Source organism: Chrysochloris asiatica, unplaced genomic scaffold, assembly GCF_000296735.1.
Source record: "Chrysochloris asiatica unplaced genomic scaffold, ChrAsi1.0 scaffold00026, whole genome shotgun sequence".
Classification (NCBI taxonomy): domain Eukaryota; kingdom Metazoa; phylum Chordata; class Mammalia; order Afrosoricida; family Chrysochloridae; genus Chrysochloris; species Chrysochloris asiatica.
In genome coordinates, this window is record NW_006408544.1 from 23786756 (window position 1) to 23804753 (window position 17998).

At 41.5% G+C, this 17998-nt stretch overlaps 1 protein-coding gene across 1 annotated transcript in view; it reads right to left on the reverse strand.

The window, feature by feature from the left end:
• The window catches only part of PPAP2B (phosphatidic acid phosphatase type 2B), a 117115-nt gene that overhangs the window by 28596 nt on the left and 70521 nt on the right, over nt 1-17998 (reverse strand). The window contains exons 3-4 of the mRNA XM_006839817.1: nt 5645-5925; nt 5162-5219 (exon numbers count right to left, since the gene is read on the reverse strand). Of these exons, the coding sequence (XP_006839880.1) occupies nt 5162-5219; nt 5645-5925 (339 nt within the window). The remainder of the gene's footprint in view (nt 1-5161; nt 5220-5644; nt 5926-17998) is intronic.

Sequence of the window (17998 nt, forward strand, 5' to 3'; positions counted from 1 at the left end):
AAAAAAAAAAAAAAGTGCCTGAAGAAGGTATGGGAGTCAACATGCAGATTCCTGGAAGAAGAGCTCAAGTTGGCCTTGCTGCCAACTTACAGAATAAGGAGCTGGGAACTAATGGTCCCAAAGGCCTTTTCAATTCTCAAATGTGCCCTGCACTCCCTATTCCTTACCAGCTGCCAAAGCTACACCGCAATAAATGCCTTTTGTTGTTGTTGTTGTTGTTGTTGTTAAGTGCTATCAAATCAGTTTCGACTCAGAGCAACCTGTGCAGCGTTTCTAAGGAGTGGCTGATGTGTTTGAACCACTGACCTTGTGGCTCAAACCGACCTTGCAGTTGAACACTTATACTACAGTACCACATCAGGACTCTGAACTAAATAGCTACAGTTCCCCACATCACGGTACCCCTTTACATTTGCACACAGGTAATTCTATTAACCTCCTCCATCCTCACATGGCTAACCGTACTAGAAGCCTCTCTGGCTTGGGCTACCCTCTAGCTTGGCTGCTCCAATTCTGCGCTTCCATAATAGCTCATACATCTCTTGACTCCTCTCCCTCAATGTGCCAGACTGTAATCATTATCTACCTGCCCCTCTAGACTGAGAACTCCCCCAGAGCTGAGACACGCCTTACTTGTCTCCAAATTCTCATTGTTTAGCCCAGTGCTTGGTGAGTAACTGTAAGTAGTTGCTGAATGCTAGGCACATAGGTGAGTTTCTTGAAGGCAGTGCTCAGGTCTGATTCATCTCAACATCCCCAGAAGGCAGCACAGCAGTATCTGGCACAAGGTAGGAGACAGCTGGTATGCAACATAAATTAGTGTCAATCCATTGTGTTGGCATTTTACCCAGAAAGCCAAGGAAGACACTGTTAATCTCCAACCATGGAGGTAACCAGGCTAATACAAATGTAGTCCTTTGTGATGTAATGGATGGCCAAGGCTCAGGGCCAGGAGGAAGAGTTTTTACTTATATGGAGTGGGTTCCGACTCATAGCGACCCTGTACAAGGTTTCCAAGGCTATAAATATTTATGGGAGCAGAACATCTCATCTTTCTCCCGTGGAACAGCTGGTAGTTTCAAACTGCTGACCTTGAGATTAGCGTCCAATTCGTAACCACTACGCTACCAGAGCTCCTTTTGTACTTACGCTATAGGATTTTTCTTACTAGAATTTGCATTAGTCTTTAATAAGCCTTAACCTCAGCCTTAAACTTCCATGTCTGTAGCTAATTAGTGTTTGTAATTGTTGTTAAGTATCATCAAGCTGATTCCAACTCAAAGTGACCCTGTGTAGGGTTTCTGAGGAACAGCTGGTGGGTTTGAAATGTTGACCCTGTAGTTCGAAATCCAGTGCTAGTCTGATGGTTTTTCCAAGCTAACAATTTGGCAAATCAAAACCTAGTATGGAGTGCCATTCAAAAACTCTGGAAGTCTCCTAGATGCCAACAATTATTGAAAGCCCAGGAGTGGGCATGGCTGATACTTCCGGCCTGTTGCTGAACTCACTGAACTCTTTGAATGTGATAATGTGCTGTTGTTGTTGTTGTTAGGTGCCATGGAGTCAGTACCGACTCACAGCAACCCTGACCACAACAGAACAAAACACTGCCCAGTCCTGAGCCAACCTCACAATCATTGCTACATTTGAGCCCACTGCTGCTGTCACTGTGCCAATCCATCTCATTGGGGGTCACCTTCTTTTTCTCAGACCCTCCACTTTACCAAACATGATATCCTTCTCCAGGGACTGGTCCCTCCTGATACTATGTCCTAAGTATGAGCGATGAAGTCTGGCCATCCTGGCTTCTAAGGAGCATTTTGGCTGTACTTCTTTCAACACATATTGGTTTGTTCTTTTGGCAGCCCATGGTACTCTTAATATTCTCCTCCAACACCATAACTCAAATGCATCAGTTCTTCTATGGTCTTCCTTATTCACTGTCCAACTTTCACATTCATATGAGGTTACTGTAAATACCATGGCTTGGGCCAGGCACACCTTAATCCTCAAACTGCCATCTTTTCTCTTGAACACTTTAAAGAGGTCTTATGTAGCAGATTTGAATAAGATAATACATTGTTTGATATCTTGACTGATGCTTTCATGAGTATTGATGGTTGATCTGAGCAAAATAAAGTCTTTGGCAACTTCAATCTTTTCTCCATTTAGATGGTTGTTGTTTATTGGTGCAGTGGTGAGGAGTTTTGTTTTCTTTTCATTGAGGTACAATCCATACTAAAGGCTGTGGTCTTTGATCTTCATCAGTAGGTATTTTAAGCCCTCTTCACTTTCAGCAAGCAAGGTTGTATCATCTGCATATTGTTGTAGTTATTGTTAAGTGCCTTTGAGTAAGGTTCCCACCCACAGCGACCCCTATAGAGTTTCTAATTAGAAGCTGGTAACCTTGAACTGTTAACCTTGCAGTTTAAATGACTTTCCAGTCTGATGCATTAACCACAGTGCCACATTAGGTTGTTAATGAATCTTTCTTACTAATGTATATATATAACATTTTGGTAAATAAGTATGTAACAAAACATTTGGCATTTCTACATTCCTCACATGTATAATTGAGTCCCATGAACTGTATTCATCATGTTGTACAACCATTGCTAGTATCCATTTCCACTTCCTTAAGTGTGTCTTGAGGATCTTAGTTCTCTAGCACAGCTATAACAAAAATACCACAAGTGGATGGCTTTAACACAGAGAAATTTCTTTTCTTAAAACTTAGGAGGCTAGAAGTCCAAATCTATGGGAAGACTTATCTCTCTGTGTTAGCTCTGGAGAATGGTCCTTCTCATTTTTGAGTTTCTGCTCTTGGGTGATCTGATGTGGAATGGCATCTCTCTTCCCTTATCTTTACTTGTTCAGTCTCTTTTATATCTCAAAAGACATGAATGCAAAACACACCCTGCATCATTAACATAAGAACGACATCCCATGCACAAATGGGATTAGAACCACAGGCATGTTGTTGTTAAGTGCTATTGCATCAGTTCTGACTTACAGTGACCCTGTATAGGATTTCCTAGGAGCAGCTGATGGGTTTGAACCACTAACCTTGTTAGCGGTCCAGTGCTGATCCTCTGGCACCATAAGCATAGAGGTTAGAATTCACAACCCATATTTCTGGAGCACACAACCCAATCCATAACAGAGATCTTGTTGTCATTGTTTTGTTTGGGTTTGGGCTTTTGGTAAGTGGAGTACAAGGAAATGAACTCTTGATAGCAACTCTAGAGTTATACAGACCAGAACTTCAAACATCTTTTCTGCCTCTTACTGTCTGCAGAACATTTATTAGATTCAGCAATTTGTTTGATTGTGTATTTTAATCTGAAAATAGGGTAATCTCATTAGGTTATTGAGAAAATTAAATGTTACAGGGGAAGCTGAGACCAGCGCCTGGCACACAGGAGGCAGCCCAAAGCATGTCAGTACCTTCACATTGGAGACAGCTGTGGGGAACAGAGCGCACAGTGTTGGTTTCAAAATTATCCAGTGTTTTTCTCTGGGAGGTAAATGAAGGGACATGAAAGAAATGTAGTCTTATGATTCCACTAAGCACCTTTACAAAACACTGAAATTACATTTGTAAAATTGCTTCCAGCCATGGATAAAAATGGAGCAGAAACCCTAAGTATCTTTGCTAAATTATCCTTTTGAAGAGCAAAACAGGAGAAAGGAAAAAGAATGAAGAGAAGGGCTATTCATGGATAAATAAAATCCACGCTTAATGGATACAAAGTTGGGGCCCACCTTTCAGCTCTGCAGTCTAGGTAACGGGAAGTCCAGAGGCCTCTCCTTGGAAGGGATTAGGGGAAAAACAAAGCAAAACAAAACCTTACTGCTGTTTTTGATTTTTTCCCCCCAATTCCTAATTATGTTTTTGAAATACGATGAAATCAAATATTCTTTTTCCAAATAGCTTATGCTCCTCCAAATGACATCTGACCTCTCAGCACCTTCTTGCTCCAAATTCCATCAAAGTAACCAAAGGCAGGAAGTGCCTTGGCACATGAACCTCATTCAAGGGTAAAGGAAAAGCAAGGGAAACCATATTTAACTGACAAAGAAAAACAGACCAGTGGCTGTCTGTGTAGCAGGGCATGTCACCTGCACTGGCTAAAAGTGTCCAGGAAATCAGAGCAGATGCAGGCATGGGGAGGGCAGCAGGTTGGAGTCAGAGATGTGAGAAATTCAAATCATGATTCCATTGCTAACTGAAGGACTTTCAAACATGCTACTTTGCTCTGAACTTTGGTGTCTGGATCCAAGAAAATGTGAGTAAGTATTTCGTACTTCACAACATTGTTCTGAGGGTCACATAGACTCACGGATGCAAAATATTAAAAACGAAAACCAAATCCTTTGCCACTGAGTTGATTCCAAATCATGGGAACCCCAAAGGACAGACTAGAATTGAGTTTCCAAGCTATATACACCTTTCTCCCTCAGGGTGACTGGTAGGTTCAAATCACTTATCATTCAGTTAGTCACTGAGCATTTTAGCCATTGTGCCACCAGGGTTCCTCCCATAAAGAGTCCAGTCAAGAGAACTCTACGGAGCAGTCCTTCTCTGGAACACATGAGCTCACCATGAGTTAGAATCAACTCAAGGACAACACGTTAGGTTTCTTTCTTAGAAGTACAGAGGAGGTCTGACATGGTGAATATTGAAGGCACTTGATCAGAAACTTGAGATTTGAGTGACAATTCTGGTGCTTATATAAAAGCTGCAGTTCACTTGAATTCTCTGAGCCTTCCTTAGTAATCTTTTCCCCTTTAAACAGAGATAATAACATCACATGCAACATCAGGTTGTCCGAAGGGTCAAATGAGTTCATGTATTTTCAGAAAACAGTGGTTGTTACCATAAAAATATATTCAAATGTTTTTATCACTTCATAATTTCAAAAATTATGGGTGTACAATTCTTATTATTAAGCAGCCACAGTAAGTATTATTTCTACTTGAAAAATGGGGAAAGGCTGGAAAGAAATGCAACAACTTCTGCTAAGGCGGTGACAGAGCTCGGAATAGGACCTTGCTTTTCTAACTCCCTCCGAGTTCAGGGATTTTTCTGAGATCTAGATGGATAGAAGGGATTCAGTCTGGAGCGGGGCTCAGCTCGCAGCAGAGGGAAAGTACTTACCACCAAATACAGCATGGTGTACATGGAGAAGGAGGCGTGGCCTGAGAAGAACGACTTCCTGTAAGAGCAAGAGAGGGCTATGAAAAGACCTTATTCACATCCCTGACACATGGCTGTGTGTCTGTCTCTCTGCCTCCCCTAGACTGTGACACTAAGAGTGGCCACTACGTCTTGGTCATTTTCAAATCTTTGATAGTACTTCAGACATGTGACCTGAAACAAAGCAGTCTGCCATCAATGTATAAATGAACAAGGAAAAATGCAAGCATCATAACTGCTTATTTATGCAATTTTGTGATGCTTTAGCTGTGAGCTCCTCAACAATAGATATCATGCCTTGTCTTTCAACAACAGTTGCCATCTGTAAGTCAGAACCCAGTGCTACAGCTGGCACCTAGTCACTTAGTGTTCACTGAACTGATTGGCATCAAAGGGGTACATCAAAGGGGTGCCCACTCTGACCACGGGGCAGTGATATCTCACCTGGCTTCCTGGATTTTGCTGTCGTCTCCTCTGCATCTGTAGTTCTGAATGTAGCCCTGGGAGCAGTTGATCTGACTGAAATCTGGGTTACAGACATTCAAGAAGTGAGGACGAAGACGGCCTATGGAAACTTTGGCAATATCTGTGAAGGACTGGCTGATAGCACAGCCAAAGAGGAAGCAACCCACTTGCTTATAGAGCGCTGCCACATAGGGATTTTGAATTGTTGATCGGGACTTCTCCTTCAGGTAATAGATGCGGTAGAATTCCCCTGTGATGATCTGAAATGAAACCAAAAGGAGAATTAGGCAGTATCAAGACCCAGCATCCAAACCGATATTGTCAAAATATTTAATAACATAAAAGAATGTTCAGTATACAACTCTGAATTTTCTCTTCTACTTAGCTCACAATTTTCTGTTTAAAATAAGTATAATATGCACAGGTATAAAGTGCTAATTCTTTTGTTTTTGTCTTAAGTCCTACAATGTCCATCTCTGTAGCAAGAAAAATATACAATGAAATATATTTATTTGTAAATACAGTTTTCTGGTTTTGCCTTTTTTTTTTTTTTTTTTAAACAAGAGAGGCAAATAATAATTTACCTATTTAAAGTGGATTTGGTGAAGAATCTAGCACACTGTAATGGAAAGTCAGAGATGCCTGGGGATCTGAATAAAGCTCACGATTCTGGGATCGGAACAAAGAATAACCAACAATGATTGGACTCTAATAAAACCTTCAACTTTTGGACCAATACTGACTCATGGGCATATGTCAATATGGAAAAGTGAATATCCCAAAAGTAACTTCTGGTTGTGAATCCAGCCTCTGCCACTATCTGGTATCCTTCAGGAATGAACCTTTCCAACCTTCACTTTAGTCGCCTGTACTAGCTTATATGTGATAATGTGAATGTGAAATCACTTAGGTCATAAAAAGTGATTATTTTATTTTACTCTTCGTATTTAGAAATATGGTGTGCTAAGAAACTTTTAGTATAACACTCTTCAGTGCTCTTGAATTCCCTCAAGTCTTCCTGTATCAACTCTTCAGATCCTGGAAGACAATGGGTCTTGATTTCAAAATCTTCCTCCACTGCAATGTGTCGACTACCCAGTGCGTATGGGCGAGTCATGACTTCTTAAAAAAACAAACTACCAAGTATTGATTACAAGCATACTTTGTTTTATCAAACGTCACTTTCTTGAACTTTGGCGATACTGTATTTTTTACAGATTGAAGGCTTGTGGCAACCTTAATCAAGCAAGTCTACTAAAGTTGAAGTTGAAGCTGAAGAACAATAAAATAAGTCCACAAGAGTCAAATTACAATCTCGAGTATATCTAACTTGAATTTAGAAACTATCTCAAGTATAGATTTGATGCATTGAGCACTAATAACCAAAGACCAAAGAAGTTATAGGATGATATCAAAGACATCATAAGGAAAAGGAAATGAACATCTAAAAGACGAAAGTGGATGTCAGAAAAGACGCCGAAACTTGCTCCAAAACACATAGTAGTTAAAGCAAAAGGAACAAACAATGAAGTAGAAGAGCTAAGTCGAAGATTTTAAAGGGTGACTTAATATAAAATATTATAATGAAATATGCAAACAATTAGAGTTGGAAAACGAAAAGAGAAGTACACATTCAACATTTCTCAAGCTGAAAGAGCTGAAGAAAAAATTCAAGCCTCAAGATGTAATATTGAAGGATTCTATGGGTAAAATACCAAATGATGCAAGAAACATCAAAAGAAGATGGAAGTAATATAATACACACTCACTGTACCAAAAATAATTAGACGATGTTCAACCATTGCAAGACACAGCATATGATCAAGAACCAATGGTATTGAAGGAAGAAGTCCAAGTTGCACTGAAGATATTAGTGAAAAATAAGGCTCTGGGAATTTATGGAATATAAGCTAACACGTTTCAACAAAAGGATGCAAAGCCCTTACTCATCACTGCTAAGAAATTTGGAAGACAGCTAACTGGCAAACCAACTGGACAAGATTCATGTTTGTACACGTTCCAAAGAAAGGTGATCTAGCAGAATGGAAATTATCAACAACTTCATTAATATCACAGACAAATAAAATTTGAAGATCATTTAAAAATGGATGTGCATTTCATTGAAAGGCAATGCCAGAAATTCAAGTCAAATTCAGAAGAGGACATGCAATAAGGGATATCACTGCTGATGTCAGATGGATCTTGGCTGAAAGCAAAGACCAGAAAGATATTTACCTGTGTTATATTGACTATGCAAGAGCATTTGACTGTGTGTGTCATAACAAATTACGAACAACATTGAGAAGAGTGGGAATTCCAGAACACTTAATATATGTGCTCATGCAGAACCTGTACACAGACCAAATGACCGTCATTCAGAAAGAACAAAGGATGCTACGTGGTTTAAAATAGGGAAAGGTATCCTTTCACCAAAACTTTAATCTGTATACTGAGCAAATAACCTAAGAAACTGTACTATGTGAAGATTGGTCTATGTCAGAATTGAAGGAAGCTTCATTAACAACCTGAAATATGCAAATGACACAATCTTGCTTGCTGAAAATGAAGAATATGTGAAACACCTACTTATTACAAAGATCAAAGACTACAGTCTTCAATATGGAATATACTTCAACATTACAAAAACAAAAATCCTCACAACTGGACTAATAAACAACATCACAATAAACAAAGAACAGAATGAAGTTGTCAAATATTTCATTTTAGTTGTATCCAGAATCAACACCCATGGAAACAGCGGTCAAGAACTCAAACAACACGTTACATTGGACAAATCTGCTTCAAAAGACCTCTATAAAGTGTTAAAAACAAAAACAAAAACAACTAAGATGTCACTTTGAGGATTAGTGTGCACCTGATCTAAGCCACATATTTTCAATCTTGTATATATGTGAAAATAAGAAATGTCAAAGAAAAATTGATGCCTTTGAATTACAATGTTGGTGAATAATATTAAATATACCATGGACTATCAGAAGAATGACCAAACCTGTCTTGGAAGAAATACAACCAGAATGCTCCTTAAAAGAGAGGATGAGAAGACTTTGTCTCTTGTAGAGTGGACTGGTTGTCAGGAAAGACCAGTAAGATGTTATTGTAGTTAACTGCCGTCAAGTCAATTCAGACCCATAGCGACCCTGTATAGGGTTTCCAAGGAGCAGCTGGTGAACTTGAACTACCGACCTTGCAGTTCAAACGACTTCGCAGTCTAACGCAATAGCCCACAGCACCACACCTGGACTCCAGACCAATAGTTAGAGAGTCAGTGAAAAAGAGGAAGACCCCTAATGAGGTGCACTGACACAGTGGCTAGAGCAATGAACTCAATCATATGAAGATGGCGCAGTATAGGGCAATGTTTTATTCTTTTGTACATAGATGGTGTCACTGTGGAAGTCCTGGTGTGGTGTTGTATGTGAAGGACTAGATTGTTAACCTCAAGGTTGGCAGTTCAAACCCACCAGTCACTCCTTGGAAACCTTCTACGGGGTCACTATGAGTTGGAAATGATTCAACAACAGTTAACAACAAACAGTGTCACTGTGAGTTGGAACCAACTAGACAGCGCTTAGCAACAACAACAAAAACCAGGCATTCTTTTTATATGTTATGTTATAAAATCCTCACAACCACGAGATAGATATGATTAAGCCTCAGAGAGAGGGGAAGTACCTTGCCTGAAACTGCCTGCTTTGTTGGCTTACAGCTGGCAGATTCTTTGTCTGGTAAAAAACATATGACGTCTAATATAGCAGAAAACCAATTGTCTTGGTAATGCTCATCACTCCAAAGGGAAATTCGGACCACAGAGCCTGCTGCCCCTGTCTTAACTCCACAGCTCAGCACTGACCACTTCCTGGTTTCAACCACAGTCGATGTTCGACCATTCACTCACCACAAAAGTCCCTTTCACACTTCCTCACACGGCAGGATGATGAGCCACACTTGCCCTTTCATGGAGCAGCGAGCATATTCACAACCACAAGGGAAGCAATAGACAGACATATCCGGACACTCTTTTTCCAAGGCTCTTGTTATTCTTTTACAGTGGGGACAAGAATTATGACATGGGTATGGTCAATGTTCTCAGGGCTCCAAAGTCTAAGAGTAGGCCAGCCATACAGAAAGAACCCAGGGATAGCAAGTGTAGTGCTGAGAATAGTTACTAATGGTGCTAACAATTACACAGTGATTCTGAATTTATAAGCAAAGAGCTTTTGTGGCACAACAGTTAAACACTCGACTGCCAACCTGTCTATTCAAACCCAACCAGCAGCAGCTCCATGGGCAATAGACCTGGCAGTCTGCTCCCATGAAGATCACAGCCTAGAAAGCCCTAGAAGACTTTACGGAAAGCGCCCTATTTGACAGCCACAGGAAATCCTTATGAGTCTGAATCGACTCTACAGCCTCTAACAACTGTATTTATAAATGCTCTCTATTTGTAAGTGCTACAATTTGTTTCTTCCCCACAAGATCACAATGAGTATGAGTCTATGTTAGAGGCCCCGCCCAGCCTTCTAGCTTAGCCATTCCCTGGGAGAGCAGGACTAATACCTGACCCAGGTGCTCAGACACTCCCACTAGAGTGACTAGATGAACTTGAGCTAGACTTGGATGGAAGAGAGCAGAATAGAACTCAGAGCTGCCATATTGTAAAACTGGAAATATCCTCTCAACATTACTAAGAGCCTTTTGATAGCACATTGCAGAGATTAAAACTGGTGAAGTATATGTTATTGCTGTTGTTATGTGCCGTCGAGTCAGTTCTGACTCATAGCGACCCCGTGCAGGGTCTCCGCGGCTGTAAAGTTTTACAGGACCAGAAAGCCTCATCTTTCTCCTGCAGAGCAGCTGGTAGTTTCAAACTGTTGACCCTGAGGATAGCAGCCTGATTTGTAACCACTACGCTATAGCAAGACAGAAATGAAACAGGCCATTATATTTTGAAGAAACTGAGGTCTAAATTAACTTGTATCTAAAGATTAGACCCAGGTGTTCTGACTCCCACCAAGAATTCTTTCCTATCATTCATAACCTAATTCTCCTTTGGACCCTGTTTATACTTTCACCCTATGTAACCTTGGAAGCTAACGAGTCCCAGATGTTTATTAATATAATGTCTTATTCTTTTTTCTTTTGTTTTTTATAAACCATTCTTATGTGGTTTATATGTAAGGGGAAGAACACTAAACAATGAGCCAAGCAGCCTCGGTCCAAGGCCGTACCGTATTTGAGTCCTACTCATTGAATGAATTTGGGGCAAGCCAGTTTCCACATTTGTAAATTGAGGGTGCTAGACTCAGTGATTTCAAGATGGCAATGAATGGCATTCGTTGCTATATCCACAACTCTACTCCTAATGAGGCAAAGATCATAAGCAAAAGCAGAAGAAAACGACTTCCTCTGTGTGGATGCCACAGACAAGGCATGGAGCCAAAGCTGTACACACAATCCCTGTCCTTGGATCACTCCTGAGTTCCCTGAATCATGCCATGGCCACAGGTCAAGAAATTGTTTCTATGAAGGTCTGGCTTGACCATCAATCAATGTGATTTCCTGTTTGATGCTGAAAAAGAGCACTTGGGTATCTAGCAGGAACTTGGCACACCTTGTTGTGGTTGTTAGGTGCCATCAAGTCAGTACTGACTCATAGTGACCCTGTGCACAATAGAACGAAACACTGCTCGGCCCTGAGCCAACCTCACAGCCCTTGCTACGCCAGAGCCTATTGCTGCTGCCACCGTGCCAATCCAGTTTGTTGGGAGTGGGGGGTTTTCCTCTTTATCTCTAACCCTCCACTTTATTAAACATGATATCTTTCTCTAGGGACTGGTTCCTCCTGATAATATGTCTGAAGTACAAGAGATGAAGTCTGGCCATCCTGGCTTCCAAGGAGAACTCTGGCTGTACTTCTTCCAACACAGATCTGTTTGTTCTATTGACAGTCCATGGTACTTTCAATACTCTCCTCCAACACCATAATTCAAATGCATCAATTCTTCTAGGGTCTTCCTTATTCACTGTCCAACTTTAGCGTGCATATGAGGTTATTGAAAATACCATGGCTTGGGTTAGGTGCACCTCAGTCCTCAAACTGATATCCTTGTTCCACAATACTTTAAAGAGGTCTCGTGAAGCAGATTTGTCTAATGCAATATGTTGTTAGATTTCTTGACTGCTGCTTCCTTAAGTTTTTTACGGTTGATCCAAACAACTTAATCGTTAGTGTCTGCAGTCACCTCGCTGATTCCATTTCCTCATGATAGAGAGGAGCTGGACTACAACTCAAGGACTCATTTCAGTTTAAATATCCCATACCACTTTAAAGTGTCCATTTTAAGTGCCACAGTTTTGCAAACTATAAACTGGGAATGAAATGGCTTCCTTATTTCTTAGGAAAATGAGATAAAGTGGAAAACATTTTATGGTACCTCAATTTCCTAACTACGGCAGCAGTAATGGTAGTAATCTCTTATATTTCTTTCCCACTTTATAGTCTCATTTAATCTGCAACTCTATGAAGTAGCTAAACCCACTGTACAGGAAGCTATTGTGGCTTTGCTATAAGTTCTGAGACTAGTGACAGAGTGAAAAAGTGTGGTTCACTGTCACCGAGTCATTTCCAGTTCATGGTGACCTTATGTATACCAGAGGAGGCAATGCTTGGTCATGCACCAGCTTCAAGATCACTGCTGTGCTTGAGCCTGTGGCTGTAACTGTTGTGTGTAGTGTCAGTTCATCTCACTGAAGGTTTTCATCTTTCTTACCAACCCTCTACCGAACAGATGTCTTTTTCTAGTAACTGGTCTTTCTTTCTTTCTTGATGATGTGTTCAAAGTAAAACACATTAAATATTGCCCGTCTTTCTTCTAAGGAGCATTCTGGCTGTATTTCCTCCAAGACTGAGTTAAGAGTTGTTGTTGTTGTTAAGTGCTGCTACATTAGTTCCAACTCATAGCGACCCTGTATAGTGTTTCTGAGGAAGAGTTGGTGGATTTGAACTGCCAACTTTGTAGTTCACAGTCCAGGGCACCTGGATATTCAGACTCTTGATTTCAGAACTTATCACTTCTGTTGCTACTAAGAAGAATTTTTTGTAGAGTAACAGTTGCCTATTTTCCAGGACAGCACCAGGCTAAAACCATTTAGCAGACACATGACTCCAGTCCCACATGGCTTCTGGGGCAGCCCTGACAGATCGTGGAGTAATGAGCAACAAATTATGTATTTTCTCTATCTCCTTGTACAGAAGGGTCGGGAAGTCGACAACACAGCCATAAATCATCGTTATGAAACAGCTGGACTGGGCTTCTTGTAATCCTAACCTTTAAAAGGCCATTTAATGAAATTCAGGCTGTGAAAAGCGGCCCAAATGCCTCACCTCTGCGAAGAGGCGAAGGCTTAAATTGTTCTCCGACAGGTTACACAGCTAACTCTGGAGTCCCAAATTTACTGCTTTCGGATTTTATTCATTACTCACAGTGTTTTTATTCTCAAGTAATAAAATAAGCTCTTCCCTCTCCCTTCCCCTACAAATGCTCAGTCCCCACCCCGGACTGGGATCCCAGGAGCCCTTATTTCTGCTGACTTCAGCAAGGTTATGATATGTAAATTTCACTGCAGAAAAAAAATGCCTTCAAAGTTGATCCCTTTCTGAAATAGCAAGCAACAGATCATGGGGGTGGTGGCAGGCTGCCAGGCCAGCAGAGACTGCTCTCCTACCTGCCTTTTAAAGCACTTGGCATGGAATCTGGAAACTAATAAAGCAGGTAAAGCACTGAAATTAGGCTGTGAGGGGACAGACCTTGCTCAGGGGTCTCTGCAGTTGCAAAGGGAATATTCTCCATATGTAAGACAGCTCCTTCTTGCTGTCTTTTCTGATCTTATGGCAGAAAGACCTCATCTGTCCACGTAGTTACAAACATTCAACTGTTCCGGAGTGGGAATTTGGGGAAATATTAGGTCAGTCTTTGGAAAGGATATAGTATGTTGTGGTGAAATTCAGAGTTAGGTCTGAATCTTAACCGCATACCTTAGAAGTAACTTCATCTCTTGGAGGTAGGTGCTCTCTTCTATAAAGTAAGATCATTAAGATCTACCTACCAGCATTGGGAGATGAGTAAATAAAGTGATATGTTGAATAAAGCATAGAGCAGAAGAGCTACATGCTATATTCGACATATAGCGTAAGTTCTTGGTTTCCCTTCTTTCTTTGGAGGAGGGACGCAAGTAGTGTAGTGGGTTACGTGTTGCGCTGCTAACCACAAGGTCAGCAGTTCGATTCTACTAGCCACTTTGCAAAAGAAAGTTGAGGTTTTCTGCATCTGTAAATAAAGCCTCGGAAACCCTATCTGTACAGGGTCGCTGAGTTGGAAGTGGCAGCACACAGCAGCAGAAGTAACAGTTTTTTGGAGAAAGAAAACATGTACCCAAACACATAGAGCAGGCTCCTTAGAGAACATTCCAACTGAGTTTGGAAGCACCATCCCACCAAGGACTTCGTCTCTCATACTTTGGACATATTATCAGGAGGGACCAGTCTCTGGAGAAGGGCATTATGCTTGGTAAAGTGGAGGGTCAGCGAAAAAGAGGAAGACTCCCGACAAATTGGACTGGCACAGTGCCAGCAGCAATGGGCTTAAACATAGTAACAACTGTGAGGTTGGTGCTGGATGGGGCAGTGTTTAGTTCTGTTGTGCATAAGAGCACTATGCGTCAGTACTGACTTTATGGTGCCTAACAATGACAACATTCCACCAGGCTAGAACTAGGAAATTTATGTATGGATAAGGTTAGCTTTTACCATTTTATCTGGAGTATTTTTTCCAGGGGGGTGGGGAGACAAAGTTGGAAAGAAATCTAAATTCAAAGCACACAGGACAATCCTCTACTCCTCTGTGTTATTTTTTTTAACATTCTAGCCTATTTATAAATGATTCCTAAAAAAGGTAATATTTTAGCACATAGTGGCCCTGCTAACCCTCTTTTTTCTCTTCTAATTTTATCAATATGTTTTCATTTTAATCAGGTTGACTTTACAGTTAACTCTAATATGACATAATATGCAAAGAGCATTAGTCACAAAAGGTAGTTACAGTGACGATTATTGGAAGTAAGCAACATGCCCATAATGAGCGAGAAGTGAAATACATTAGGGTTCCTGTTGTTATTAAGTGCTGTCAAGTTGGCTCCAATTCATAGCGATCCTGTATAGGGTTTCCGAGGAGCAGCTGGTGAGTTGGATCCATTGATCTTGCAGCTTAAACCAACCTTGAGGTCAAGTGCTCATCTTAAGGCACCACACCAGGTCTCCATATAACAGGATACTATGGAGTCTTGGTGTGGTGCCCACTAACCCTCTTTTAGAGACTAAGAACTCATCTTCTGCCCCTGTTGAATTTGAAGGATAAACTTCTCTGTATTGTGGTCTATTTTAGTAGTAATATTTGCACAGCATTTTACAGCTTGCAAAGCACTTTCATATCCACTGTGCTTGCTTCTTACAATACCCTTGTTGTTATTGCTGTTAAGTGCCAACCCATAGAAACCCTGTATAGGGTTTCCACGGAGCAGCTGGTGGGCTTGAACTGCCGACCTGCAGTTCAAAGGACTCTACAGCCTGGCGCATTAACCCACAGCACCACATCAGGACTCCCAAGTACTAACTTATTAGTAACATTCCTTAGGTTGAAAAGCAAGGCCATGGCAGAGTTCACACTGATGCCTGGACTTCCTCTCAGTGGTATCATATCTGACTTCTTCTAAGAAGTTCTAACAGGCACTTGCACATCTAAGCCTCTGCTAGCCAAGCACCCCAAATTGTCTTTTCACACCTCAGTTATGTGGATTGATCATTTACTAATCAGATTTATTCCGTACCCATTTGATGGAGATTAATGAAGGGAGACTGTGAACCACAAGGTCAGCAGTTCAAACCCACCAGCTGCTCCTTGGAAATCCTATACAGGGTTGACAACAAAAAATAACAAGTGCAGAAGGATCCCTGGTGGTACAGTGGGTTAAGCCATGGCTGCTAACTGAAAGATTTGAACCCAGCAGTTGTTCTTCAGAAGAAAGATGAGGTAGCCTAGTTCTGTAAAGACTTAAAGTCTCAGAAACCCTATGGAACAGTTCTACTCTTGTCCTAAAGGGTCGCTGCTGGTGGTGGTATGCTGTGAAGTTGGTTCCAACTCATTGTAACCCTGTATAGGATTTCCGAGGCTGCAGATCTTTACAGGAGCAGAAAGCCTCATCTTTCTCCCATGGAATGGCTGGCAGTTTCGAACTGCTGACCTTGAGGTTAGCAGCCCGACTAGCAACCACTATGCTACCAGAGGTCCTTAAAGGGTTGCTATAGCATAGTGGTTGTTCTTTCTGTTGACTGCCTACTTACTGCCAGTCTCTTGTTTCTTTTTGGGATGGAATTCCCTAGGCTTCCTTGATGTCATACCACTGTTTTTCTTCTATATCTCAAACATTTTTCCCTTCCTTCTTTCAGTGGCTCTAATTTTAACTTCGTCTCTCATACTTCGGACATATTGTCAGGAGGGACCAGTTGCTGGAGAGGGATATCATGTTTGGTAACGTGGAGGGTCAAAGAAAAAGAGGAAGACCCCCAATGAGATGGATTGGCCAAGTGGCAGCATCGATGGACTCAAGTGTGGCAACAGTAGTGAGGTTGACCCAGGATCGGGCAGTGTTTCATTCTGCTGTGTATAAGGTCGCTATGAGTCAGTACCTACTCGATGGCACCTAACAACAACAACAAAAAAGATGTACAACCTCGGGAACCCTATACAGGGTCACTATGAGTCCAAACTGACTCCAGGGCACCTAACAACAACCTGATTTAACCTTCCACAGCTCCCCAACATGACTGACTTACAGCTTTTAAGCTTCATTCATATCTGATCATTTTTTGAATGAACTCCTAAGGGCCCTGTGTAATTATGGAAGAACTGCTGCAGTCTCCATTGTTTCAGGTGCATGAGTGTGAGTACCGTGCGGCTGGTGGGGAAAGGAAACACAGTAAAGCAGGGACAACACTATCTCAATGTTTGTTAAGTCTCAAATAGATGCCCCCTCCCACCAATCCCGCAGGGAGAAGACGGCCTCTGAAGAACTAACTCCGCAGCCATCTGACCAGGGGACAACAAAGTTGCAGGATTAATGTGGCCTCTCTGTTGGTGGTCTTGGTAATTGCACAGATGTAGTGGGTTGTAAACTGGGCAATCGGGTCTCCCGCTAACGCTCCACTGGGCCAGTGCAACTTCACTTTTTTCAGACTTGCAAATTCGACTAGCCTTTAATGAGGAGGCAATCTTGGGGAACCTTGTTTTCTTGGCAGTGCTCTTTCAGATAAAGGGAGATGGGAGGGTGGGGAAGAACTAATGAAGTCCAGATGTGGGCAAAGTGAAGCTTGATCCTGAATAAACAAAGCTCCGAGGTATTAAGCTCTTCTTCTTGTCTTTCCAGCAAGAAATCAGCATGTGGTACCGAGTTAGTTCCCATGTACATTAGGGAGCAGATGTCACATTTTAGGAAAGCAAATAGGCCACATGTCCTTGCTCTATAGATGCTCTGGCCATCTTTTGCCTGAATGCTTTGGATTTTCTGCTCAGAATGTATGGCCTCTTCTGTGATTCTATACACATACATTAAGCACTACCACCTTGCACCAGCAATGCAAAAGCACATCAAACCTGCCCCTACACCCTGATACACCTCCTGAGTAGCCAGAAAATAGACAAGTAAACACAAGGCAATTCAGCTCAGTAAGTGCAAGGACAGATGTGAGCCAGGGTTCACTGGGGTCTGTGGAAGTTGGGGAGGACACAGACTAGAAACACTTCCAGAGAAGGAGGTATCCACCTGGTGTTTATTTAGTACCTATCATGTGCACAGCCCCGTGCTATTCATTGTCAATCATTGTCAAAGAAAAGAAGAGTTGGCCTCTGCCTTCCGGAAACCTATTATCGAGCTGGGAGAGATGATCTGTACAAAATAATACTACAAGGCTCTTTGATTAAAGGGACAATCTGTCTGCCTGAGATGAAGTGTTTTCTGGCAGGTTTACTGTGGGGAGACAACTCGCAGTGAGTTGGGATGATGTTTACCACTTACTTCATCCCCGGCACATCATACATAGGTGCTTGATAAATAAATGTGGAGGGTAGGCAGACTGTAGAAAATAGCAATTGTATTGTCACTTAAATGTCTTGGACTTAACAAAAGGACAATGATTGTATGATCTCACTTATATAAAATATCTAGAATAGGCAAGTGTACAGAGACCCAAGTTTATTCGTG